Source organism: Strigops habroptila, chromosome Z (genome assembly GCF_004027225.2).
Source record: "Strigops habroptila isolate Jane chromosome Z, bStrHab1.2.pri, whole genome shotgun sequence".
In the NCBI taxonomy this organism is placed as follows: Eukaryota; Metazoa; Chordata; class Aves; order Psittaciformes; family Psittacidae; genus Strigops; species Strigops habroptila.
The window spans coordinates 89,531,654-89,557,640 of record NC_044302.2 but is presented as its reverse complement, the minus strand read 5'-3'; the positions used below and the strand labels follow the sequence as shown (position 1 = coordinate 89,557,640).

General features: G+C 39.7%; 1 protein-coding gene across 2 annotated transcripts; it reads right to left on the bottom strand.

The window, feature by feature from the left end:
- Window positions 1–4,659: 4,659 nt before the first annotated feature.
- On the bottom strand, window positions 4,660–21,674 carry C1QTNF3 (C1q and TNF related 3). Of its 2 annotated transcripts, none has more exons than XM_030470707.1 (6): window positions 21,209–21,674; window positions 16,082–16,193; window positions 13,333–13,487; window positions 9,768–9,897; window positions 8,137–8,236; window positions 4,660–6,685 (listed from the first exon to the last, which is right to left on the bottom strand). In XM_030470707.1, the coding sequence occupies exons 1-6, from the start codon at window positions 21,494–21,496 to the stop codon at window positions 6,526–6,528; spliced, it is 945 nt and encodes a 314-aa protein (XP_030326567.1). In that variant the 5' UTR covers window positions 21,497–21,674; the 3' UTR covers window positions 4,660–6,525. The 2 variants fall into 2 exon arrangements, with proteins under 2 accessions (XP_030326567.1, XP_030326568.1); XM_030470708.1 differs by having other exon boundaries at window positions 21,413–21,669.
- Between the last annotated feature and the right edge of the window lie 4,313 nt (window positions 21,675–25,987).

The window sequence follows — 25,987 nt, the reverse complement described above, 5'->3', positions numbered from 1 at the left end:
ATCTGGCTCTGCTTGTCTGAGATTATGAATTACAGATCTAGACATGAAAGCTCAGTCTCATCCACAGAAAGTAATCATGTAAGTTGCCTTGTGCTGCTTCATTAAAACGGACATATTCTAGAAAATCTACTGTTTGTGAGTTGTTTAGTCCAGTCATAGGGGTGATGGTCTGTCCGTGCTGCAGTGAGTAAGCTTTGCCATTAACTTTCACAGTGCCAGAAATTTGCCCCCTGTTACTCTGTTAAAGTGGGATAACAAATTATTGATGCCTGTGACAGTGATTCCTGGTCTTTGGACCTTTACTCTTGTACCTGAATCAAAATACCTTTTATTTCCTTTGAGTCACTGCTTATGGTATTATTGTGCTTTCATGATTTAGATTAAATGACTGGCAAGAAGCTTTATATAGCTAATCTTTATATTGGCTAATGAGTAGAAAATAAATATTTTCCTGGGAGTTTATTATTAACCAACATTGTAGGGACTAGAAACTCTAAACCACGGTTATTCCCAGATTTTGTTTGCCTGGATACTGAGCTTCAGCTCTGTGCTGGGCGCCACATGTGCTTGGCCATCCTGCCCTAAACTTATTTCCAGTGAGCCATTCCTGCTGGATAGCGTTGTCCACCACATTCATTAAAGACAATTTCTCATGCATTGCTGGTGCGATTGATAAGCCTTTGTTTTTATAAAATATTTCCATCACCTTGCCTATGAACCATTTAGTTGCACCTTAGCTATGGCATACCTGATTCATGGTCTTTATTTTGTGTGCCCTTGATAATCTGAGAAAGCAAACATGGACCATTCTGAGAAGCAGGTGGTCTTGGAGGGAAGAAAGCATTGATCAGAAGTGATGCAGTATCAGAAAAATTTTGTTCAAAACAATCATGCTTCTACTCTTTTCTAATTTAAAAGATGAACAGAAGTTGAATTTCATCCAGCACTTTCAGCTGCAAAGCAGGAGTTTTCACATGACAGAATGGCACAAACTCTGAATTCCCATCTCCCGGCCCGAAGTTCCTGTCCTTAGAAACTTTCTTAACTCTCATCAGCTTCAGCATTCTGCGAGAGCTTGGAGTAGTTTTATTTCAAAAAATTGGATTTGAAGAAATTGGAATTGGAAAATTTCAGATTGGAAATTTGGAAATTGGAAAAATTTGGAATTGGAAAAATAAACCCTTAGAAACTGAGTTTATTTTTAGATTGGGAAAGATTGGAAAAATAAACTCTTAGAAACTGAGAAAATGCTAAAATGAAGGTTGCTGCTGTTAATTTAATTCCACTGTTCTTCCTTACATATTAGTATGCTTTCTATGGTAATAGTGCTTCGTTAACTATACATTTGGATTGAGTTACCGAATGAAGCTGTTTTGTATTCATCTCTTGCTATCACATTCCCATCACATACATGGCCCATGCCTCATTCAGCAAGCATTATATCACTGCTGCTGGATGAGTCCAAGAAGTAGCATGTGATGGGAGCAGCATACAGTGAGACACATTCACAGGGAACTGGAGCTAAGATGTTGAAGATGATTTTAACATGGGTATTTCCATTCTTGGTGTGGTAGTAATGTGATTCTTTTAAAACACTGCTTTTTGGGGAATTTCTCATGTCTGCTGATTGTTTTCAGAAAAGCAGAAGGACGAATCTCCGTTTGTGCAATTTTTCACCAGTTAACACAAGAAGTCTCTTTGTTTAACAAAACCTTGCAGCACATGGGTTTTATTACTCTGTGGATGTGTTCATGGAGGATGCCCTGCCCCAGTTCAGGTGGAGATGCACAATACCGAGCCTCTACCACTGACGGCTTTACAGTCTTCATGCAAACATCTATGTGCTGATTTCATTAATCCAGTGGTAGAAAAGAGCGACCTAGCCAGTCGCTCCTGTTGGGAGGAAGTTGCCTTGTGAAGAAGCCATCGTAGTCTCTTCCCACAGCTATTACCAGACTTTGTTCAGCCTGCAAGGTGTTCGGGACGATGTACACACTACTGAATTAAACAGCAACAAGACTTTACATGTCTGGGAATTTTTAGAGTGTTGTGTTACCAAAATGAATGGGTTATACAACTATGTTAGCAGGACAGTCCTTTAGCCCAATGACAAGGAACTGTCTTTTCTTGAGTACTACTTGAAAGGTAGCACAAACCAGGGATCAGTCCCAACAGACAGTTTTGCAAGCAGACACCCTGCTATGCAGGCCAAGAGAGTTTAATTAGCATTAAACTAATGATGTAAGTCAGATGATAACTCTGGGCTGGAGAATAGACTCTCTTGCAGGTTTTTTTAGTAGTTTACCCAATAGTTTACCCAGTAGTTTACCCAGAGAGCAGGGGAGGGTGAGGCATGGGAAGTATGGCTGCTTTCTGCTGTTATTCCTGTGCTGCATAATTCCCTCAAGGAAATGATATGATAATGAAAATCGACATGGCACTGCAGATGGTCTGACTCCTGCTAGGACTGTGTGGTTGGGCCCAAAGACCAAAGGAGCAGTTGCCCTTTGGTGTAAGAGGGAAGCTGGTCATACTGATAAGTGCACATTGTATGGAGTTATTTTAATTTATGAAGATGATAGTTTCTAGAGTTTTTGTCCTTCTTCATTGGTATCTGAGTGTGACACCCAGCCTGGAGCACTGCTTTGTACAATTCCTTTTATTGCTTCAGATTTTAAATCTGAACTGACCACCATCAGTCTATATTTCCTTTGGTTGCTGAAGCAGAACTAACTTCAAAATAGAGAAATTTTGCTAGTGATTCACCAGAATGAAGAACTGTGGGCTTTTTCACACACCACTCCATGACTTTCTGCATGTGTTGTCCTTGTGTGGGTTTGGTTTTTTGTTTTTTGGTTTGGTTTTTTTTTTTTTTGATTCAGAGGACAAACCATGATTTTAATAATGTGAATTAAGTAGGAGAAAAGCAGGTTTACTAAAAAAAACCCACTAATATTAAAAACTGTTTCAGAAAGCATTAGGGTGTAACGTGGGAAACTGAATGCAGAATTTCATGTGGAAGATTAAAGATCTAAGTGAAGAGCGCGTTCCTTATTTTCCCTTTAGAAAACTGCTGCTTTTTTTTGCAGACCTCCCTTTGGCTCCCAAGGCTTCCAGTGGGACTGTTGCTGCAAAGTGCTGTCAGTCTAATTTGTTTCCTCAGTCAGAATCAACTCAAATCACCCTCAGGCCATGGACTGGCCTCTGAAACTAAAGCCATAGCTAGATTTTTTCTCAAGCATTTCTAATTAAACTGCTTTCCGCTTTCTTTAAACACCACTCATGAAAACTGGGACCCAGATCTAAGATGTTTTCATTTAGTTCGGTTTCATTCTTGTTCATTCTAGTTTTTCTCACACAAAAGTTGTTTTACCTCTGCCAAGAGGGTCTAACCAGCATCTCTGAAGTTACAGACAGCCCTGTTTTGCAAAATGCAGTCCTTAATGCTCCTGATGAGAGCTGCTACTTTGCAAGATGTCACAGGGAACGACAGTGGTCCCTGGCCTTGGTGGGAAGGGGAGACAGAGAGCAGAGCTCAACTGGTCTCTGTGTAGGGCAGTGTTTTCTCCTCGTAGGATGCCAACTCCTACCACAGAGGCAGGATATCACCTGCCAACCCACAGCTTTAGTGGCAGGCAGGGGCTTGCAGGTCTCGTCAAGTCTTGGTTAAATGTGGGAGCTTATGGAGTGGAAGAAAGGGATAGACTCAGCTTAGCAAAGGCAAGGAACCAGTAAGTATACTCCAAATTGCAGCTTTTGAGTTTCCAGAAGGTTTCTCACTTACAGCACAAACTACAAGATACCACCTATTTTATTACAGAGGACAAAAGTCTGTGGCGGAAGGCATTTTGTCTTGAGCATGTGCTGAGCAAGAGGCTTTCAGTTAGCAGCAGCAGTGGAAAGATGACTAATTTTCATCAACATTTCTGGGAGAAAACAAATATTCCACATGACTTACTGAATGTAAAACTTGATAATTTTGAGGAACGGGAACACACACACACAGATTTTTACATCACCTGCTATATTTTGAAGGATCTTTAATAGGTAAGTTAGTTTGTAAAGTGTTACAACACTCAGCAGAGATTGCATGCAATAACTCTGCAGAAAAAAGACTGTAGAGATTTCATACAAAAACTAGGAAGTTTCAACCTTGATGTAAAAAGCCTCTTAGCTTTACCCTTGAATTGAGGCCATGCTGCGGCTTATTTGTCAGAAGCTTTTGTAGTGATTCTTAGTTGCTTTCCACTCTTAGCAGGTCAAGTAGCATGAAGCTTGTGAAAACAACATAAAATGAGAATGGTGAAACTTGGCTTTCTCTTATATCATGGCCAATACAAGTGATAATGTAAAGGAGCTTAAAATGAGCATATGTATCATAGTTTCTAGGTGCTTTATTCTGACCAAAATGGATTAAAATGGCCATGTAATAAGGGAAGATTAAGTCCCCAAATGAAGTCTTAGGGATTTAAATTTTATGTGTGTGCATAAATATACAAACACACATACGTGTAAAATAGATATATTCTGACCCTTAGTGTTGGCTTTTTCCCATTCAGTAGCAAAATGAATGCTTAGGAAATATATATTAAGATACATCTCCATAGTCTCTAAATGGTAAGGTCCTTGGTAAATATAGATATGAACAAACCAGTACAGTTTTATGACTATTAATCTTTATTGGGTAAATGTATGTTTTACAAAGTAAGCAAACATTCCTAACACAACAAGAAACACTTTTTTTTCAGATTTTTCCTACTGTGAACATTAGCTTATGATGCCGTATATCTCATACAACTTGTGCACTTATTCTGAAAGAGTAACATTATCTCATTGCCTGTTGGGTGGGTTTTAGTTTGAAGGCATGCCTGAATTTTACTAAAATGCTTATTAAAATAACCAGGTCACATATTTTGAAAACCTCTGTGGTGCAAACCTGACCCAAGTTGATAAAGAGACATTAAAACTCATCAGACGACTGTTCATTAAAGCTAATATTTTCAGTGGTTGATGCATAAAACTGAAAAATCACAAGTCATAATCAAGTATCAACATGCATTTTTCATCGTAAGACATGGTTTACATACACTAGGAGCATCTACAAGGACATATAAATTCATAGGGCAGATCTTGATTGGTTTGCGCTATGTCATGCTACTGATAATCTGTATCCAGTATAAAAGATTTTCAAATAAATGTTTTCCTAACCCCACCTGCTTGTTATACATTAACAGCAGGTAATGTCTGGTTAAAATGCAGTGTCTGTTAAAATGTAATTTATATTTCATTAGATTGTGTGTGGAGAGCCAGAATGTGCAGAAGATACATTCAAATTTCAGTGTTGTCTTAGTTACTATTTGATGCTGATTCTGATGAAAAGAAAATAGCAAGACAGGATCTCAGGTACCCAAGTTCTGAAAAACCAGTGGCAAATATTAATGCTGAAGAATGGCCCAGTTCACTGTGACCAGAACTTCTGAGACAGCCAGCGTTTGCTTTCACCAGTTAAATATTGAACTGAGTTAGCTGCTGCTTTGCCAGGCAGAAATGTCTTTTCCTGAAATGCTCTTTCTTGGAAAGCTGCTAGGAAAACTGTATCAACAACTTCACTGTTAAGTAAACACGCAATATGAAAAGGTACATCCTTCTAAAAGAGCTCCATACTCCACACCACTTGTGTTTTTCTGTTTGTCCTATGGGCGTATTCCAGCTTCTCCAGCATATATGGCTCTGCTTTGACACCTTACACTCAGTTGCATCAGGTTTTAACAATTTTAAGGCTAGGAAGAAATGTTACATTCCCCTGTCTGATCCCCATTACACTGCATGCTAAATTACCTTAGCTTCAAGCTGCTACTAAGGCAAGTACTACTACCACTCTTTTTTAAGAGAAACTGAGCATAAATATGCACTAAAAATCTGTGAAAAATGACACCAGATACATCTTCAGAGGTTGGAGGTGGAAATGCAATAAACCTGAATCCTTGACATCTATAATTTCACATTTTTTGTTTCTATTTGTAAAGTTCATTCTAGTCCAGTAAAAACTTCTTCCTTTAAACCTGGTCTCAGTTGAGCCCACTTACAATTCATTTAGGCCTGTTTCCGTGATGCAAACTTAAATGAGCATGTAATAAGAACTAAATGAACAGAAAAACTTGAACCGATTTTTCAATTCCTGACGTATACTTAATTGAAGTATATTTAGAGACAGAATTGACTTTACTGTGCAAACTGCTCTCTAAATTATTTGAAATCCTTTTCCTTTGGGTTTGTTTTTAGTCACTTTGGAGAAGAGAGCAATAGCAACATTTAACGATTCACTAGCTACAACCCAGATAACAATACATCTGTGAATCTGTGTGTCAGCTACCCAATGTATTCATCTCAACTCTGATACACAAATAGCAATAGATTGCATCAGTACAAGCCTTCTTGACCTTTCAATGTTGTAATGCTATTCCACAGTCCAGAGAAAAATACCAGTTCCAAAAGAGAAGTTTCATCAGATAAGCATCTATTGTTTTACTTGGTTTCAAAAAGAAGAAACCCAGCAAAGGTGGAGAAGCGTTGATGGTCCCCATGGAGGGCTCCGTTTCCCATCCGCAGCCAAACTTCATCTCCCTTGGCAAGTTTTAGGACTGCACTGTTTCCTGAAGTGTCTGCTTTCCCTTTTGATTCATAGCTAAGAATTAATATTTTAACAAATCAGCTATTTGTTTCTCAACAATCACCAAGAAAACAACTTAAAAAAAAAAAAAAAATCCAAGAAAGCACATTGTTATCCTGAGCAAAACTTTCTTGAAAGGGTCACCAACATTTTTTCAGCTTTATGAGGAAATTTTTGCATTTTTCTGCATTTGATTTCCTAGTCAAATTGTGCACTTTACCTTGTTGCATCCTTTCTGAAATTCTGGAAGTTTAATTTATATGTTGTGTTCCTATTGGCATAGGAACAAATTTGTTGTGTAATATAAAACCCTTCTCATTCACCACAACACTCCAGGTTTCCTGTGCTGCTCTTCTTCCCCTGGATTCATCCTTGCTAATCTGAAATGCCATCAGGTCAAGAGTCTCATGTGAGCTGAGCCGCTGTGCTCCTGACACAGGCAGTGGGCAGAGACAGCCAGCTCACTCCATCCTGAGGCCTTTTCATTGGAACGTAGATGCATTCGATGTGGGCTAACCTGCTGGCTTTGCGTTAGTGTTGGCTCCCTTTCTTCCACCTGTTTTTCCACCTTTTCGGACATCAGTGCTTCAGGGAAAAAAAGTTGAGCACTTCTCCTTTTTCAAGAAAGACCTATTGGGAAGGAAGCACCCTTTGATGGTGCTTCAGGTACGTGCTGTTGATGAAACCTTGACAGCTTAAATGAACCTGCTATCATCTAAATGCCTAAAATCCAGTGTAATCAATCTAAGCTTTTGTGTCTGTTCAGGCTGAGAGAATCTTGGTTTTGGTATCAGAGCCCTATTTGGTATTAAAGAAATAATAGGTTTTTTTCAAACACTATATACTTTTTTTTTTTTTGTAGAGATTGTTTTGGCTACAAGCTTCTTGACTTGATCCTTATATAAGTTGATAAGTTAGAAACGGATTCTGTTCTTGACGACCATGTAGTTAACAAAAAGAGTTCAGAAATCTTTTATTCCAACTGTGCTAATGATAACAAAGCCTGTAAAAGGAGGACCTTTGCTTCTTCCTCATCCTTACCACTGCAGTTTAACCGCTTTCCACCTTTAAAGTAAATTGCTCCCCCTCTAATCTTTACCAAAGCTGTAGCTGAACACTTCATTATGCCCTTTTTCTGACAGGCAAACAGAGGATGAAGATAGGTTTTAGCAGAATGACAGCATGTTGCCACTGGACTCCAACCCTGACTTCCAGTGCTAATTCGTTTTCCCTGAGCTTTGAGGAGCTTGTAATTAAGGCTGAATTTTAGGTCCAGGATGTGTGGCAGGTATGATCCAAATTTGCAAGTTGAAGTTGGCAAAATACAATAGTTATTCTTTGTTTGTTATTTTACCCCCAGAATTTCTTCAAAAAATTAATTATTTCATGTTTCTTGAAATACGAGCAAGCTATCACATTTGTGCAGACATGTCTTTTGCATTAAAATGGCATGGCCCTTCGCTTACCTATACAAGCTGAAAACTGTATTGCCATTATGCATCAGGTACACGTACACTTCCTCCACATCTTCATGTTTCATCATATTGAAGGTGAAGAAATACACCCCTGAAAAAATTACCAAATACAATACATTTGCTTCATAGAGAGAGGTAGTCATGCTATAGACCTGTGCTTCTTGCTTAGAAAACAACAGCTGAAGCTAAAATTACTTTCCAGTTGTCAGATGGTGTTTTGCTTCTGCTTATAGTGTTCCAAAATCTGATTATTTTTTATTCTGCATATGGCAGGGGTTCAGGCACATCCTGTTCCAGAGAAATGACAGTATTTGAACATGACAGGACCACTCAACCCTTCCTTCTCACTAAAAGGGACATTTCCCAGAGGCTGAATCTAGTAACCCTTCTCTCACCCTTTCTTCCTCTCCTTCTTACTCCTGCCCTCTCCCAAAAGGGCAGCTCCACGCCAGCCCAGGCTCAGCCTCAGAGGCCGTCAGTCTGACAGCCAGCATGTCGCCCAGCTCAGGCAGGGCAGAAGTGGTTTTAGCAGCACCCACTGTTGATCACCTGGCCTTACCACATCCTGGACAATGCAGACATAGCCACCTCTTTCCCTTCTTGCACAACACACCCTTACCATCACCTTTATCTTTTTTTCTGTCTGAAAGTCAACGATGTTATGTATCATGAGCTCTACAAGACTCCCACACACAGGAAAACAAGCTCCTGGTTCCTGAACAATTAGTCTAGCAGTGACCCTGCAATGGGAGCTTGGAGTTTGCATCAGAGTCATTAAATCATAGAGGGTGAAAGTTTATTGACATCTACATATACATTAACCTCAAGAGGAAGCAGCTGTGAGTACACTCCCCTATCAGCAAGATGTGCTACAGCAAGCCTGGAGAGCCTGACTTCTATTTAATTTAATATAATTTCCCATAGCAGTGCGTAAATGAATGGCAAGGTGGGAAAGACCAAGTGAAGGAAGGTGGCTTCATGCTTTGCTCAGACATGTTTTTGATTATGGTCCTGCAGTGAGTAAATGAATGGCAGGGTGAGAAAGGCCAAGTGAAGGAAGGTAGTTTCATGCTTTGCTCAGACATGTTTTTGATTATGGTCCTGCCTCCCCCGTCTGCTATTTTTCTTCCTGGGCCGCAGCTGTATAAGATGGGGGGTGGATGCAGCCGAAAAATCACTCAGGAAAAGCTGTAATGCCTCATTTCCAGCCACGTATCTGTTGCAGGCCAGCTCACAGCTGAACTGGTGTGAGGGAAGATAGGGATGAAGAGAGTGACTGGAGGCAGGAAGTGGCAACTGTGAAGCTGCTGCCGGAACATCAAGGCCATGGTTATCACAGGAGCTGAAGGTCTAAAGGCCTCTAAGCAGATGGTCCTGCTCCTTCCTCAGCCCTGGCTATGCCTCTTCATCCTGCCTTTGTGCCAGCACTAGTCTCACTGGCTGACAAGCCCTCTCTTTGCTTGCCTGAAAGAAGGTAGCAAGAGCTACACAGAACAAGTCTCACCAGTGCCACGTGCATTTTGCCTCTCTCGCTTCTGAGAAAGTAAAGTTTCTCATCATTATTGACCCCACTTCTCTCTATAGGTCCCAGAATTGGATTATTTTGTTTTGCAAACACTCACCATTCACTGGAGCACCAAATCTGCCAGTCATGACATCAAAGAAATTCCCAACATTGGTTTCGACACTGCTGAAGATGATCCCACTGTTCTGGTTGCTGAAGTGAGTAGCCATGGAAGCCATGAATGCAACCTGCAAAAATGCAGTTCTTGCTCAGGCAGTCATTCACAAAATGCACACGTGTAGTGGAATCAGAATGTTTTTCCTGTATTTGCAGCCTGTTTGTTTTCCTGACAGAGATGTTCTTCTAAGGCTTGCTCCAAGGCTGTTAAACTCCAGTAACAAAACTCCCATTGAATGAAACTAGAAGAGGGCTGGGCTTCTTATATTCAATTGAACTATTCATGACTGTAAAAGTAAGTGTATGGGCAAGTGTTTGCTGGTCAGGACTTTCATTTGGGATTTTATTTACTTTAAAGTCTCTCTAGAATGATGCAACAGAAAACTGGTATTGAAATGGATGATGTTTCCAACAGAAGTGATTTAATTAGGTTTTTATATATTCCCCAATGCATTTAGACTGGATATTGCTTTTAGCTGAATGTGTGAAATACATAATGTGCAGTAAAATCCATACACATTAGTGTTTCTTGATAACTACCTTCAGACGTACATTAGCATTTAGGTCCTTTAGAAATGAGGTTGCAGGGACTCATCATTCAGTGCTTTTTCTTTCTTACCAGTTGCCCTGTGGCCACAGTCACAACAACAGAGGGTGGAGGAGACCCAAAGAGGAAACCAAGAAGTTGGAAACTGTGCTTCAACTTTGTGCTGCACTTTCTGCAGTGAGACCTACTAGCTGTGGAAAATGTTTCATAGGAAGCAGTGCAAAACCTCTCACACTGGGCAGTTCAAATTACCCTCATCAAGATACCACAGAACAACCCTGACAACTTGCATGTGCAGGGAAGGGGGTTATCTTTTGTTTGAGTCTGTCATCTGACTGACAGTAAATGGAGTACAGGAAGACTTGCTACACTTGGATGCCAGAAGGTCACGTAGTGACTTGGTATTTCATCTCTGTCTCTTAACATCTTCTTAGATGAGAAGCGTTAAATTACAGTTGTTACTGCCTGTTGCAAAAATGACATTTTTCATGAGATTCCAGCTATACTGATACTAAAAAAATAACCACCCCAAACTTCTTTTGATCTGAGATACAAGGGAGAATGAAACCAAAAGAGGCAAAATCAAATACAAGTCCAGATCCAACAGTGCAAATCATTAGCCATCTGCTCAGAAATTTGAGGAGCTCCAGATGTGAGCTGAAAGCCTGGGCTGATTTTCCTTATCCCTGCATGGATGCATTTTCTCTGATGGCAAATTGTTAACGTCTTGCTTCTCAGCCAGGATCACATCAAAGTTCATCATGTGTTAAAGGAAAGCAGCTGCAATGGCAGCTTGATGGAATTTATTACTTTTTGTCTAGATTCCATTCCACATTCGCTTTGACCCCAAGCTACTTTTCTTCGGCTGATGAGAAGAGTTGAAAAACCTGTCCTTTCTCCCTGGACCTCATTTTGCAGTAGCAGATTGAGATGGACATAACAAGTCTGTCAAAATAATTCTGCTACTTAAAATAGTATTATATTAAAAAGTGTTTTCTCCTCTGACTACCCCTGCTCTAAAATTCTTAAGCAGGATGTTAAAAAGAAATGATATGCTATACTGCATAAAGAATTTTTAAGCACATCAGTTAACAACAGTGATGGAATTTTACTTGGAAGTAGGTATTGCAATATGAGCTTTTGTTATTCATCATCTTTCACTATTAAGTTTTTTATTAAATTACTACCACTATTTTTTCTTTAAGAAAAAAATGTTGCTAGCTCATTTTAAAGTTACAAAAGGATTTATGTTGAATGCAATTACAACAAACATGTTTTTAAGATACTCAGCTGTAATGGTAATTCCAGTTAGTTGTTTAAGAATGCTAAAATAATTCTGCTTTATTACAAAAGTCCAGTAATTTTTAAACTATTTTCATTGCAAATTTTATTCTGTGCAATTATCCTATCTTCATGCAACCTAGGGTAGAGAATTCAAACATACACAATGCCAAGAAATCCAAAGCCATTTTCCCACACTGCACATGTTGGTTGTACTGTTGGTTTTGCTGTTAATTTGCATGTCTTTTATGAGGATATAAACCATATATGAATGACTCTTAATGGGAAACAGTATCCTTCAGTTAATAGGTGTAGATCTATAAATAGATCAGAATTTCTATTTTCCCCATAGTCAGATTGTTTGGAAGTGGGATATCTTTTTGTGTGTGTTTGCTATATCCCGTTTTGTCCCTTCTGTGGTGAACTTGGTTTTGGGGATATGAATCAGATCAAGTCTAAGGCAATTCTATTAAAGTGTGTATGTGTTAGTGAGGATGTAAATTCCCTATAGTTTCTGGAGATCTGTATTCTCTGTGGTGTCTGAAGTCACATTTGCTCAAAAGCAGCAGTGACTGTCTGATTAAGCTGAGTTGCTCTTCTAGATCCTCAGTAATTGTAATGGGATCTTAGATGCTTCCATTGCACATAGGCTTTCTCAAGCTAAATTGGAGTGCAATGACTTGCCGGTGCAAATGCACCTGATGCCATCTGAAGTGGTTTAGGATTGCCACACAGGGCTGGCCACACTATTGCTACACTGCAGTATGTGGTGTGGACAACACTTAAATCTCTTTTGTGACAGCAACCAAGGGTCTTAGTTATCCAAGTCCCATTTACTTTCGGTTGCTGTAACAGACTACACCACATCAGCACTGTACTGCAGGTAGATATATATATACATACACATAAGTTCTCTGCCACCTGCCAGATTCCTGGGACATGAAGGAGCTCTTATGCAAAAGCTATGGGAATATGCCAACACAGTGATGAGCCCAAACAAATATATCCCATCCCTCATCAGAGCTTAACACCTCAGGCTTGAACCCATGTTTTAATGTTCATCTGGCTTTTGAGTAGTTCATTCATAGGCAGAACCTACATGCTTCTCCACATGTTTAAGGTATTTAGACATACAAAACCACAGATAGCTACTGAGAGGTATTTTTCAAAAGCGGAGGACTTCTGTCTGCGCTTGGAGGTTTTGACCCCTTACTTTCGAGAGTTGGACACATATGCTGTTGAGAATCTCACAAAGCCTGACTGATCTGAGAAGCATGGGCCCGAGTGGCTCCTTTACTCTTTTCGTATGCCATAGGAAGTGCAGATGTGTATGTGATACAGCTTGACAGAAAAATGATAGTGCCTGCTATTCTCTTTTAATAACCCAAATACTGGCTTTCTGCCCTAAAAGGGAACTGTATATGTTTCTTCCTGCTCATTTCTCAGCTGGGTTCTTACTCTAAAGAAAGACTAAGACCTAATGTCTGTCTTTTCCAGGAAAATCTGACAGAGCACATTTGTCAGTCATGACAAGGAATATATTTGTCTCTCATTGTAAATATTAATTTACAGGGGAATTTGCTTCTTAAGTATCTTAGAATATTTAGGTGCTGTTTTTCAGAGAAGAAAACCATAACCTGAGAACTTCTGCAGCCAAAACAAGCCAGAGATTTTGTACCTGTAGCTCTGGAGGAATTCCAGGGTAACCCTTTTCGCCTTTGGGTCCATGATGGCCACGCTCTCCCCTTGGTCCCATATCTCCTTTGTCTCCTTTCTCACCTTTGGCTCCTTCCTGGCCAGTTGCTCCATTATTTCCATTGTTTCCATGATTCCCTTAAAGAAAAGAGAGCTTTATGTTTAACTTAAATAATTCAGTATAATATATTTTAATAGATAACTGTGACAGGGTCCTTTTCCACCAGTTTGCAACACATGGACTTTTCAGTACCATAAACCCCAGACTGAGCTGCGATAGATAAGAAACAGCTGTATGGTTAAGCTGAAGGTGAAGGTTTTGATAAGTAAGTTTCCAGAAGGAGGTAGATTAATATTGAAGAGTTAACTTTCATGCTATCTTTGTGTTGCTGTGTAAACTGCCGATGTCTCAAGTCATTGTGTTGTTGCAGAAATGTGGAAAGACAAGACCTCAGCAGACATGAGGCTCAAGGAGAGAGAAAGCCACTGCCTACTGGTGCATACCAGGAAGCTTGCATAAGAACTCTCCCTTCTCCTTTTGTGTGAAAACTTATTTCCTCATAATTTATGTTAATAGAATAGGATAATTTTGCTATCTTTAAAACATGTCCCTAGCCTTGAACTATCGAAATGAACCATCTGTGCCAAAAATGGGAGAGTGTGCTGGTTGACTTGAAGGGTTTGATTGCTTACATTCTCCTAGATTTAAAGAAAGACAAATTTTTTTATATTGAAGCTTTTCTGGCATATATATTTCTTGTACAAGTGTCACTATAAAAACATATTCCTGCATCTGATGCTTAATGAGATTACTGAGCAAACGTCTTTGCGACTGACAGAATTTTGAAGTTGGCTAGAATCAGTGAGCAATTATTATGCCTACCTGAAGCAAAAGCCTGACCTTTCAAATAATTACTCATGGGATTAGTAAGTGTCATCATTGTTCTAATTCTACCTGAATTGAAATTAGATTCTTTGTCACTTGGCTTGTTCTCTGATTAGTCACTCTGGTTACAAATTTACAAGAAGAATGATGTTGTTTGAGATGAAATCTAATGGATAAGTGATTCTTCAGAGTTTTTGTAGTGTGAAAAAAAATTACTTCAAACAAGGAAGCTAAATGGTGGAAGAAATCAGCCAATTTTTGTTTGGATAGAGAAATCAGTAACTCTTAAAAACAACAAGAATGATCCTTCGTGTGAAGCCAGAACTACTTCTCTACTAGTTCAGAACAGAAGTCTGCAAGTGACATTTGATTCAAACACGGGAAAAGCAGCTGTTGTCATTCCCCTTATGGGCACAACGATATGAAATGCAACAGGTGAAGGAGACAGAGAAATTCCAGGGTGCAGAAGGTAAGGTTGCTGTCAGCCATACGTTTGTGGCATCTTGTGGTGACAAGAAGTAGGACTGAGAAACATCCCCACATAAGGAAAGAGCAAAGCTGGAACTGGGCTGTGTCCCAGCATGTCCCCTACAGCCTTGAGTGTGTAGGTCTAATACAAACTTGTGTCTTGCTTTCTTAGAAGCCAACCGTTTATTAATACGTAATGCAGTATTTCTGGACAAGAGACCTCACCATTAGATATTCTTACTTCTGTAATGGTATTTTTATAAAGGATTGATGTATGAATAGCTCACAGCAGGCTAATACCAGATATGCCTATGACCTTATTTTGCCTAATATATAAAATACGTTAGTGTAACAGTGTATTTCAGTATCCTGCCAACTGAAGTTCTTAAAACATTTCATTCACTCAGATTTAACTTTATAACAGTCAGGTTTAACTGTTACTGTAAACTGTTTCTATCCAAAATCACTACATTGATTTTTGGTGTGTATGGTTATCATCTGTCATGTTTGTTTACTGTCAGTACATCTGTGAAGCAGAAAGATTATGAAATTACATTTTCATTATGATAACATGAGATATTAGCTTTTGAAGATGAGACGAACCTGACAGTCAGTGACATTTCGGGGGGCTGGAACTAGATGGTCTTAAGGTCCTTTCCAACCCTAACCATTCTGTGTTCCTTTATCTTATGTTTGTGCTTTAAGAACAATGATTTTTCAAATCCCTGAAGATACCTGTAACAATCTTATACCAACATGCAATTAACTATCTTTTTCCCTTCTCTAGGCTCTTCTTTTTCTATACCTGTTATCAGATAGCCTTTTCTTGTGTATCTTGTTCTGTGTGCATTTTTAATTGGGGGAGGGGGGGTAAGATAATTTTTGTTATGGAAGACAAGAAGAAGGAAAAGAAGACATTTCTATGAGAGAATAGAAGCATTCTTTGTGTGTCTCTGTAAAATATTGGCTAGCAGCATGCTAGATTAGATAAAGAAAGTTCCTGAATGCAGTACACAATAGCATAGCTGGATATTCAAAGGTTATCGCAGTAATCAACTCCAGGGAACAAGTTCTTCCAACTTTAATGGAAGTTTCATGCTGCTTTAAGAAGTTAGACCAATTTTCCATAGAAATGTAATAAGAGTACATTCAATATGAACTTGTGAAAGCTGAATTTTAATAAAAATGGGTTTTCACTGAGGAAGGTTGTAAAGTTTAATTGGAAATCTCTGTCTCCCCAGAAATTATAGAAAAACTTGTTGCTGAATCTGTCCTGAAGCACTGATGTTTGGACCATTCTTTGATATTTCATAGAATAGCCTGTAACTTACAGCTTGTAATTAGACTGATCAAAAAGTGAATTAGACTTCATCTTTACCTGGCATCCCAGGGGGCCCTGGAGGTCCGGGGGGCCCTTGGTAAAGTCGAACTCCAAAGTCACCACGGCAGCAGGAACTACAGTCCGGATTCTGCGGTCCAGTTTGTGGGGGCTAAGTGCACAAAAATAAGCTTTAAATAGCTCATTCATGGAGGGCATCAATCATATGCATGTCGGTTACAGGGTCTTCATTATATATTCTCTGTTTATATATTTGGTAAGTTTTCAAAACACTTCTTATCTGGGCTGAAATCTCCCATGCTTGGGTTGTCCCTTAAGATATTATTTTTGGAAGATTTAAGGGAATAGCTCTTCAAGTATTCTAAGTGCTATATAAATATTTAAAAAAAACCCCACTTGTCAAATAATGAGGGGATTAAAAACAAAATAATACCAAGTAGTGAAATTTGGAGGAGTATTTCAGTTAGGTTCCTATCCTGCTTTTCACTGATCCCACATTTCAGCTGGCCTTTTTTGATAATGAATGGTAAGACATAAGGGTAAGACATAAGACGTTTGACCTTCAGCAATGAACTATTTTCCGCTAAACATAAAGAAAACTATGTTGGACCGCCCGAAGGAGGTATTAAAAGATGTATGTGCAGCATATTCCTGTTTGTGGGCCTAGACTTGCATGTTTACAGGCTACTAAACTTGGGAGAACCTAAAAATGTGCCAAGATACATGATAAAGTTTGATGTGACCACAACACCTGGTGTTAGGGGCATTTGATTATTTGTAGTTCTGGGTGTGTAACTGTGAAAACCCACTAGTATGCTGAAACTAATATAGCAGCGTAAATAAACTGATGTCTATTATATGCGGCTCTACTGCTGTAATAATAGTTTGATAATAGCTTTGTTTTGGTGCTTTGCTGTTCTGTATTATTGTATTTATACTTGTGGAGTCTCATTCAATTCTGGCTGGATTTTGTAACTAGTTCTTGTGGTGATTTAGTGGTCACAGATCTCCTGATGGGTCAACTGAGGTACAGGTCCAGAGTTTGATTTTATTTCTCTACCTCCTTCTCATTTCTAGCTCTTTGTTTGTTTCTTACAATTCTTCACTATTATCCTGAGGTGCAAATCTGCAGATCTTCAATTCTGGAGGGGAACAGTTAACACTAATTAAACAGTAACTACTTTCTTCTAATCATTCTACTATTTGTTTTCTTCCCTTTTTTCCCACTCATCTTTACCATCCTCAAATTACTTGCCTAATGCAGACCTGTCACTTTAATGGAAGCAAACAAGTCTCTGGTGGGATGGGAGCTGCCAAATGAACATATAGAGATGTGCTTTATTCCTGCCCTCAAGATCATCAGCTGGCTTGATCTGAAACACTAAAGCTTTTGGCCCATGTTTTTATCGATACCAAGCACACCCCCAGAATTCATAAATTTCAAGAGGCTTGGGAGCTTATGTTTGTGGATGCAGAAAAGCCCTTTCATGCCACCAAAATACTGCAATACTCCTCCAGTAGAACAGACACATGTTCTCTGCAGCTGGAACCACCAATAGTGGAGCTACCATGGGAATAAAGGCTGATCTGGCAGCTCAACAAATAAATACACTTCGTATTTAAAGAGTTATGGAAATGTTAAGATTTGCCAGTGGGCAGAAGGTCTTCTTCATGGGTTTTGGTCACTACTATGCTTTTTACCTTAATTCTGGATAAGGTCTATACTTTACGAGAAGAATTATTTCCGCCTGTAGGACTGTCTGTTCCAGGAGAACCTGTTTGTCTCTTTCCTGCTGTTTATCTCTCCCAGCTGTTTAGGAGGAACATAAGTGACAATCACAAGGTACACTGTTTAAAGCTTTCCTAATATGAGAGAAGTAGCCCTGCTTTCAGCTCATTTTCAGTCCTTGAAGTGGAGCCAAGTACAAAACAACTGGAACTCCGCAAGCATTTTGCACCATCTGAAATGCTAATGTTGCACTGAGATTAAAATCTCCAGCTCTTTTTTTATAGTGCTTCATATTCATGTAAAATTAGAAGGCAGACTATTCACACACCTGCCAAGAACAAGTAAGTCACATCAGCCTAGAAATACCCAAAGACTTAGAACTGTGGCTTGTAGGGAAGGCATGAATCTACCAAACTGGACTGCATGTGAGACTCTCTCTGTGCGGGTACAATTTGTCTTCTTTATCCAATGCACTGAAATCCTGAACAACATTATTAGCTAACCAGCTATGTTATCATAAAATAGGTACTAGTGCTGGTTATAACCAAATGTGATTTGGCATTACCTCTCCAAAAGCTCATCAGATTATTAGATCTGAAATGAGGCAAGTCCTGCCAGCCTGGTTGTATGAGAACAGTTCCACAGACTTCACAGTAACTATTTGCGCAAGTCATATAGTAGTATTGAATTACTATCTTTACTGATCCTTTGACTAGGAGGAGAAAAATGTTCAGCCAGCTGCCAAGAGCAATGAATATTCAGTATACTATTTTAATCTGTAAACCCAGAGAACTTAATAAAGAGTACATTTAAAGGGAGAACGTGTTCCTAAAGTAAAATTACGTTCAAATGGAACAAAGAGATTAATTACAACCTACTTGCCAAAGGTGTCCTATGCAGCCATTTGCACGTAAAGTCTATCACACAATGAATTGTTGGCATTGCTTTCATAACATGAATATGATTTAAGAGCTTAAGAAATGCATCTGCCACATTGATATCCTAATACAGGTAGAAACCTGGAAATATTTCTGAGGCTATTTGCTGAATTTCCTGTGACTTAATATGTAGGAGGCAGTTCTAAGCAACAGATGGTCTATAAAATTCCCTTAATTTACAGCTGTGAACAAATGATAATTGGAGAGCCAGCCCTTTTTCACTTCCTAATTAACTTTATGGGTTTCTGATATCTTGTCTAAGACAATGAAGAAGACAAATAATGTACATCCACCATTCTTGGCTCCTGTTCTGAATGCAGCATAGCATCTCTGTGGGCAGTAAGGCTCTCCTTGCCTCTTCTCTAGCAAACAATTAGACAAACAAAATTTGTCAAAAATCAGTGTAAAACACCAGTAGTTTAAGGGGCACCTGAAGGTTTTCAAAGTGCAAATTGAAAAGGAAGAATGTGTCTGGCATGGCTCTCTCCAGTCACTGAGAGTTCTTGTGCTTGAGAAACGCCCATTGTATTTTATGTAAGTTACCAGCAGGATGGAAACTGGCATTGTACCCAGTGGAGCAAAGACAAATGCTATTGTCTCTATTCCACAGCAGGGAATGGGACCATGAAACAACTTTAGCAACAGGGAGAAATTCTCTAGCCAGACCTTAAGTAACCAAGAAAGTGGGGACTCTGGGGGTGAAACAGCTTTCAGATAGCTCAAAGGGAAGAGAGAAGTTTGATATGAATTAAAATATGCCTGTGCCACCTTTGTTCCTTCTCTGCCTGGAAATCTCTGGAGCCTGGAGATGGAAAATACCTATTGCGTCAGCCATTCTGTGATGGATTATCCTTGTCGTACATCTGCTAGTGCTCCATTTCATCTCAGTAAGCCAAAAATTGCATCATTTCCCCAGCAAAGATTGCTCCATAGAGCAGGTCTGGCAGGTAAATAACTGCCGTCAGCTGTACTTAGCCCTGGTAGGTTCAGTTTTAATGCCACAGCCTCTTCCCTCAGGAGGCAACTCCAAACATGTTGCATTAAATTCTCTGATGAGAGACACATGCACCACATGCACAGTGACACTTTCTGTAAGGGGAAGTTTGACTCCTAAAACAGTTCTAATTTTGTATTAAACCCTGCATTATCTGAAATTATATTGAGTGAAAGGAGAATCTTCTTAAAGTACCGATAATATATGGTCTGTAATATGCAGCTGCACAATTGTCTCTGCAGTGGAGAGGTAGACGCAGATTAGGTGGCTCATTGGGCTATATACTGGTTGGCTTACACTGTTTATATACTGCAAGTGCCATTTAACATACCTGCAATTAAATATCTATTTTACTGAGTGCACTGGACTAACACACAACTCCTGCCCAAGAAATATGAAATACAAAGCACTATGAAATTTAAATACAGGGAATATAGTGGTATATTAAACCTCTTCTCATACTTGGATATGTTTCAGTTCTTCTAGCCTAGAACAGGATTAAAATAAAATTTCTGCTTATCATGAAGTAGGTTATTATTCAACACTTCACTGCATGTCCATGGTTTTTAAAATTCAAAATATCATAGTTTGATCTGAAAAGGTTTTAAAAAACAGGTTATAGAACGTGAGCTATATAGAACTCAAACATTTGTACCAGCAATAGGAACAAAGGACTCATGTTCTTGTTGTTTCTAAAAACATCCATCAACAAAAACTTTGAGTGGAATTTTGTTTTGCCTAGTGCTAGAAAAATCTTCATCTTCTGCCCTTCCGATTTTACCTTCTAAATTTGGACTGAAATATTTTATGTATAATGAGATTATGTCATTTTCCTTTTGCTGTGAACTAATGACTGTAAAATCTAAAATGCCATATAAAAGGCATAGAAGGATTCCCAGCTTAAAATGCAGATACTACAGATGATTTAGTTTCACTCTGAACCTTTTTTCCTCTGAAACTGTCAAGTTGACATATTTTATTCTTAAATCTACTCATTACAGTAGTATCTGATTTTGTCAAGCTATTTTTATAATAAAAATTTTGAACAGTCAGAATTTCATTGTACTTGTCTCAAGCTCAAAAATATACTTTCTATACATAATTATCAAGCAAAGTTATTCTCTGCTACTTGAATCTTCCCAAATATCTCTAGAAATTCTGTAATTTCCCTTCACATCCAAGTGAGTTAGCAGAATCTAAAACTTTAATACATTAAATAAGTAATACCTTGATATAATTAAGAGAATGTGTATCATAATATATGATTGCACAGGATCAGAGGTTCAGCAAAACAAAGAGCTGCTGTCTATGTTGAAACCAGTGTCCCCAACCACTACTGGTTCTACCAGCTCATTAAAAGATCCTATAAAGCAACCCAGCAGGATACAGACCAATACACACTTTTAATAAAAAATATTTCTTAAATATATCACTAATAATCTTAGCAAAAAAATAAAATATCTCATTAGCTTTAAAAATATCTTTAGAAGATTAATTCAGAGTACCTGGACTCTATCTGAGGTAGTCAGTTCTACATCATCTACCTCTGGTCTCAGGACTTTGTGGTCTGTAGAAGTGCTATTATCAACAGTCCACTCTATGAGTTGACTCCGCTGTTTCAATATTTCCCTGCTTCTGGAACCTTTATGGCCAGTCTGGTGGTGACTTTGCAATACTTTGGCCACTGGATTATAAGATCTTCTGCTCACCTCCATGTATTCATCTTGACACAGGCAAAATGGAAGAAAAAATAAAGCTAGTAGATGCCAACTGATGAAATCCTTCTCTGCCATGTTATTCAAAGTAATTTTTCAGGAGTCCAGCAAATGCCTTGCAGGAGAAGCTCTTTGCTGCACCAGGAGATATGTAGTCCTTTCAGGTTTTCCACTAGTAAGCCTGGCACTGAGACCAGTACCAGGTTTTATACGGTTGCGTGCAATAAATAAAACTAAAAATGCCAAAGTGACAGGATCCTTCATCCAAAATCAGTCATGCTCCTTTAAACAAACCAGGCATTATTCACCACTTCACCACCACAAGGAAAATTGATTTGTATGCTGGAAATGACCACAGCATTTAACGGACTCCCGTGGTTCCTATTTGGGGGCATTAAAAAATGTAGCACCTTTTTTTTTTGGCATGTTTTTGTTTAAGTGTGAAAAAATGTGATGGAAATGGAGAACATGTGGCTAATGGTTTACGTTCCTTCATTAGACATGGAAAGGCTGTGAATTCACATTCTTAAATGTCTTTTGGACACAGTCACCTTCCTTATTTGCCAGGAAATTCACACACACAACTGCGTCAGCCCAGTTCGCAAAATCCTTCCAACAGCAATTAGGAAACAAAAGCACAAGAGGAGCTTTTGCATATGATCCTACCCCAATGGCCGTTTCTGACTATGCTTTTCATTCACTAAAAAAAAAATATTGAATTTCTGTCAGTTGGCCAACGGTGGAAGCAGACTCGGTAAGTAGCTCTGAAAAACTGGATTGAATTCAGATTCACAGAGCCCCATTTCTCAGCATTAGTTCAACCTACTCAGCCAGGCAATATTTTTTCCCTTGAGTTCCCAGTGTTTTCCTAAATGCAATTGCCAAACCAAGTTTTATGTCTTTGCTGCCAAGTAAATAAATTTACCGGGGGCTTATTTCTGACTAAAAGAATCAAATTATATAGGTATAATAATATCCTTATTATATTTTTTGAACCACCCACCAGTATCCTCTAAAACCACAACTGCAGAATTCAGTGCTGCAAATGCATACACATCCACATGCACACCCAGCCTTCCTCAGAGGAAGTAGCTCCTTGGCCTGTGAGAAACCTTTCACTAGTACGTGGCTACAACATTACTGAAGGTATCAGTCTCGGCTTCACATTGCAACATAAGTTGTTCAAGGTTGATGATCCTGCTTAGCATTTGTGTGGGGCTCCTCTGTGACTTCTGGGGTGCTCTGTGGCCCCAAATTACCCTACTTTTTCTCTTTTTTTAATTTTTCCTTCCTGTTCAGTTGCCTGATGAAATGTGAAGGTTGTGGTACTGGCTGCTACCACGGATGTTTCTAGAGCCCAAGGTGGAGGTTATGTCCAAGGGTGGGATGTAGGGGAACTGGGAGCACCAGAGGCCTGTTGGTGAATGTTTCATCCATCTAGAAGATAGCCTCTGAAGCTAATGATCCACAAATGAGGGGGGAGATAGTGTACTCCAAATGACATACTGGGAACAAACCAGATGTGACCCACTGGAAGGCCAAGGCACACCAGTGAAATAAGGTGCGAAGTTATTTCATAATGTAAAAAGGCTTAAGCATACCAGCATGCTATGGCAGCAAAGCATAACACCACAGGCACTGCTAAACAAAGGAAATGAGTTACATCTGCTAAAATGCCCCAGCTTCATTGGCTGCAGCTGCAGCCATCATGTGTCCTCACTCCCTGGCATGTTACTGAGTTGGGGATGAAGTATGAAGTATCTGAAGAAACTAAGCTTGATCTTAATCCTTCTGAAATCATGGGAAACCCTGGGTTTGACCACAAGTAAGGAGAATAAGGCTCAAGCAGCAAGGATTTTGAAAGGGCCTGTGGCTCTTCTGTCTAGATGGAAGATGAACCCAGAAAAGAGATCTGTGATGTGAAGGGCGTTCATTCAGACCCTTGTAAATGCTGGAAGGGATGCACAGTTGATGGTTGCTGAATGATGGTGAGAAAACACTCTGTTCTGTTCAGCTCTGGGGTGTCCAGCCTAAAAAGGACGTGGACTTGTCCAAGTCCAGAGGAGGGCCACAAAGATGATCAGAGGGCTGGAGCACCTCTCATGGGAAGACAGGCTGAGAGAGCTGGAGTTGTTCAGCCTGGAGAAGAGAAGGCTTCAAGGAGACCTTAGAGTAGCTTTCAGTACATAAAGAGGCCAACAAGAAATCTGGAGAGGGAAGATTTAGATTAGATATTAGGGAGAAGTTCTTTACTAGGAGGGTGGTGAGACACTGGCACAGGTGGTATGGCAAAGGTGGTATGGCCCAAAGGTGGTATGGCAGGGAGTTGGAACTGGGTGAGCTTTAAGGTCCCTTCCAACCCAAGCCATTCTATGATTCTGTATTCAGATCCTTTCTGATTCTAGAAGATCCTAGAAGACAGCAGGGTAAGTCACGTCATGGGAGAAGGCGCTGGCTGGAGATGCAGTGGAGGGGGGTGAGCAATGATCAGTTGGGTATCTGCTGGTGGCACAGGTACAAAGAGTGTTAGCATTGGCCTGTACCCAGCCACTCACCTTGGCAATTTCCTATTGAACAGTCCACAGAGAGGAGCGTGGGGCTGTGCCAGTCCCCACAGACATGCCTGGGCTGAGCCAGCACAGGGCAGTGCTTGGGGCTCCTGGGAGCAAAGGCAGCTCAGGGCAGGTCTTCTCTTTTTCTCATTCTCCACTGGCCAAGCATGGCACAGGAGCAGAAACCTTGGCTGCTGTGGGTTAGTGTTTCCCCCCCAGCGATGAACATAATCCGATGCCTGCAGCACCCCAGTTGTCTCAGGGACAGCCACAGGAACAGGGGCAGCTCAGCCCACAGTCTTGCCAGACAGAGCTGTGTCTCCTTGCTTTGTGTTTTTGTCGTGTTCATCTCTCTCATTTTGAAGCTCTAATGGCAAGAATCTTAATTCAATTTCAGTGAAATCTTGGATTCTCAAGCCAAGTGTTCAGGATCATTGAATAACACTTCATAGATTAGCTCTTGAGCCTTGCTTCAGTATATAAATATTAATTAACTAAAGACCCTTGCAGAAGAGGCTTGTTAGACTGTGCTTTATGACTAGTGAAAACCCTGATTTAAAAAAAAAAAAAAAAAAAAAAAAAAAGCAAATATTCCAGTTATTTCACTGGGCAAGGAGAGACGGAAAGGAATTTACTGGGAAGCAAAGCAAGACTTCTGAAAACACAGCTCCAGATTTTGGAAGCTGCTGCCACCAAAATGGGGTTTCTTTTTCACATAGAGAGGATTTTCTTGGTAGGAAGAGAGTTTGAAAACTCTGGCCTCTGTAAAATTGGAAATGACTCAGAGGCAAGCATTAATTTATCTTGGCACTTAATAATTTGATTCAGCAAGTGCTGGGACAGCACTGATGTTTTCGGCTGCCATTAGGGCTTTCATGGCTTTCCAAACTCTGTTCCAGGAGCTTCCTGTGGCAAATGTTTCCAACGTGAGTAATGAACATCCACAGCACCCATGTCCCAAAGGGAGGAGCAATAAAACCAATGAGATTTGGGCTTCAAACCTGCCATCTATCATTTCATGCAAAAGCTGAAACAAGCATGTTTCTTGGCAGCTATCAGAGAGAAGAAAGATTCCCTTCCTCACTTTTAATAGAGTCCACCTGGTTCCTACCCATCACTCCTCTGCTGGTTTGATGCTACACGCATTTTTTGCTCCAAATTAATCATCGTTTAGACTTTGTTCTTTTATTTCCAATCTTTTGAACAGAATCCCATCTGCAGAAATCTTTGTTGCCCATCATTCTCCTCTGTGCCTTCAGCAAGGAACAGCTGTCCCACAAAACCATTGTCTACAGGCAGAAATTTTTGACTTGGGAGTAAAAGGCAATGGAGAAACTGATTCTGATCCTCCATTTTTGATTCCAAACAGTCAAATACACTTATCCAAACATGTGAACTGATTCTAAAATAATATAATGTCAAAATAGCAATGCTCTGAATTAACTTTCTACTGGAATAAAACACTGAACATGCTTCAAGCTGAGAAGGACAGATCCTACAGGTCTGGAGATGAGAGAAGGACTGACCTAGAAGTTTTGGGTTTGCTTTTAGTTGTAGGGCTGGTGTGCTGACAGAAAGAATAAAATCTGACCCCCCCTCGCTACCTCCTTGTTGTGTGTTTGCACACCCAGCATCGCCCCTCCAGACTTTACCAGCTGAGCCCCAGCATAGCTGTAATTACCTTTGCCTTGTTGGTCTCTGGCAGCAAGAATATGCCTCCACCTGTTAACCAGCTATTTAAGATGAAGTGAAGCACATAGACCTGTTTATGTCAGATAATGAGATATCAGGAAGAATGCAGTGACTGCTGGTTAATAGCTGCTTCTCACCTTCTCTGCAAGCAAAAACTCTGAGACAAGGGGGACTCATTATTGTGTTATTCATATTGACATTGGGAAAGTGAGTTATTAGGTTATTAGGTAAAACTGCAGGCCACTGTTTCAAGAGGCAACAAGCAAAATGATTTACAAAAAAATTAAAAAAGAAGCCTACTGTAGCACAGGTGAGCAATCTGTAA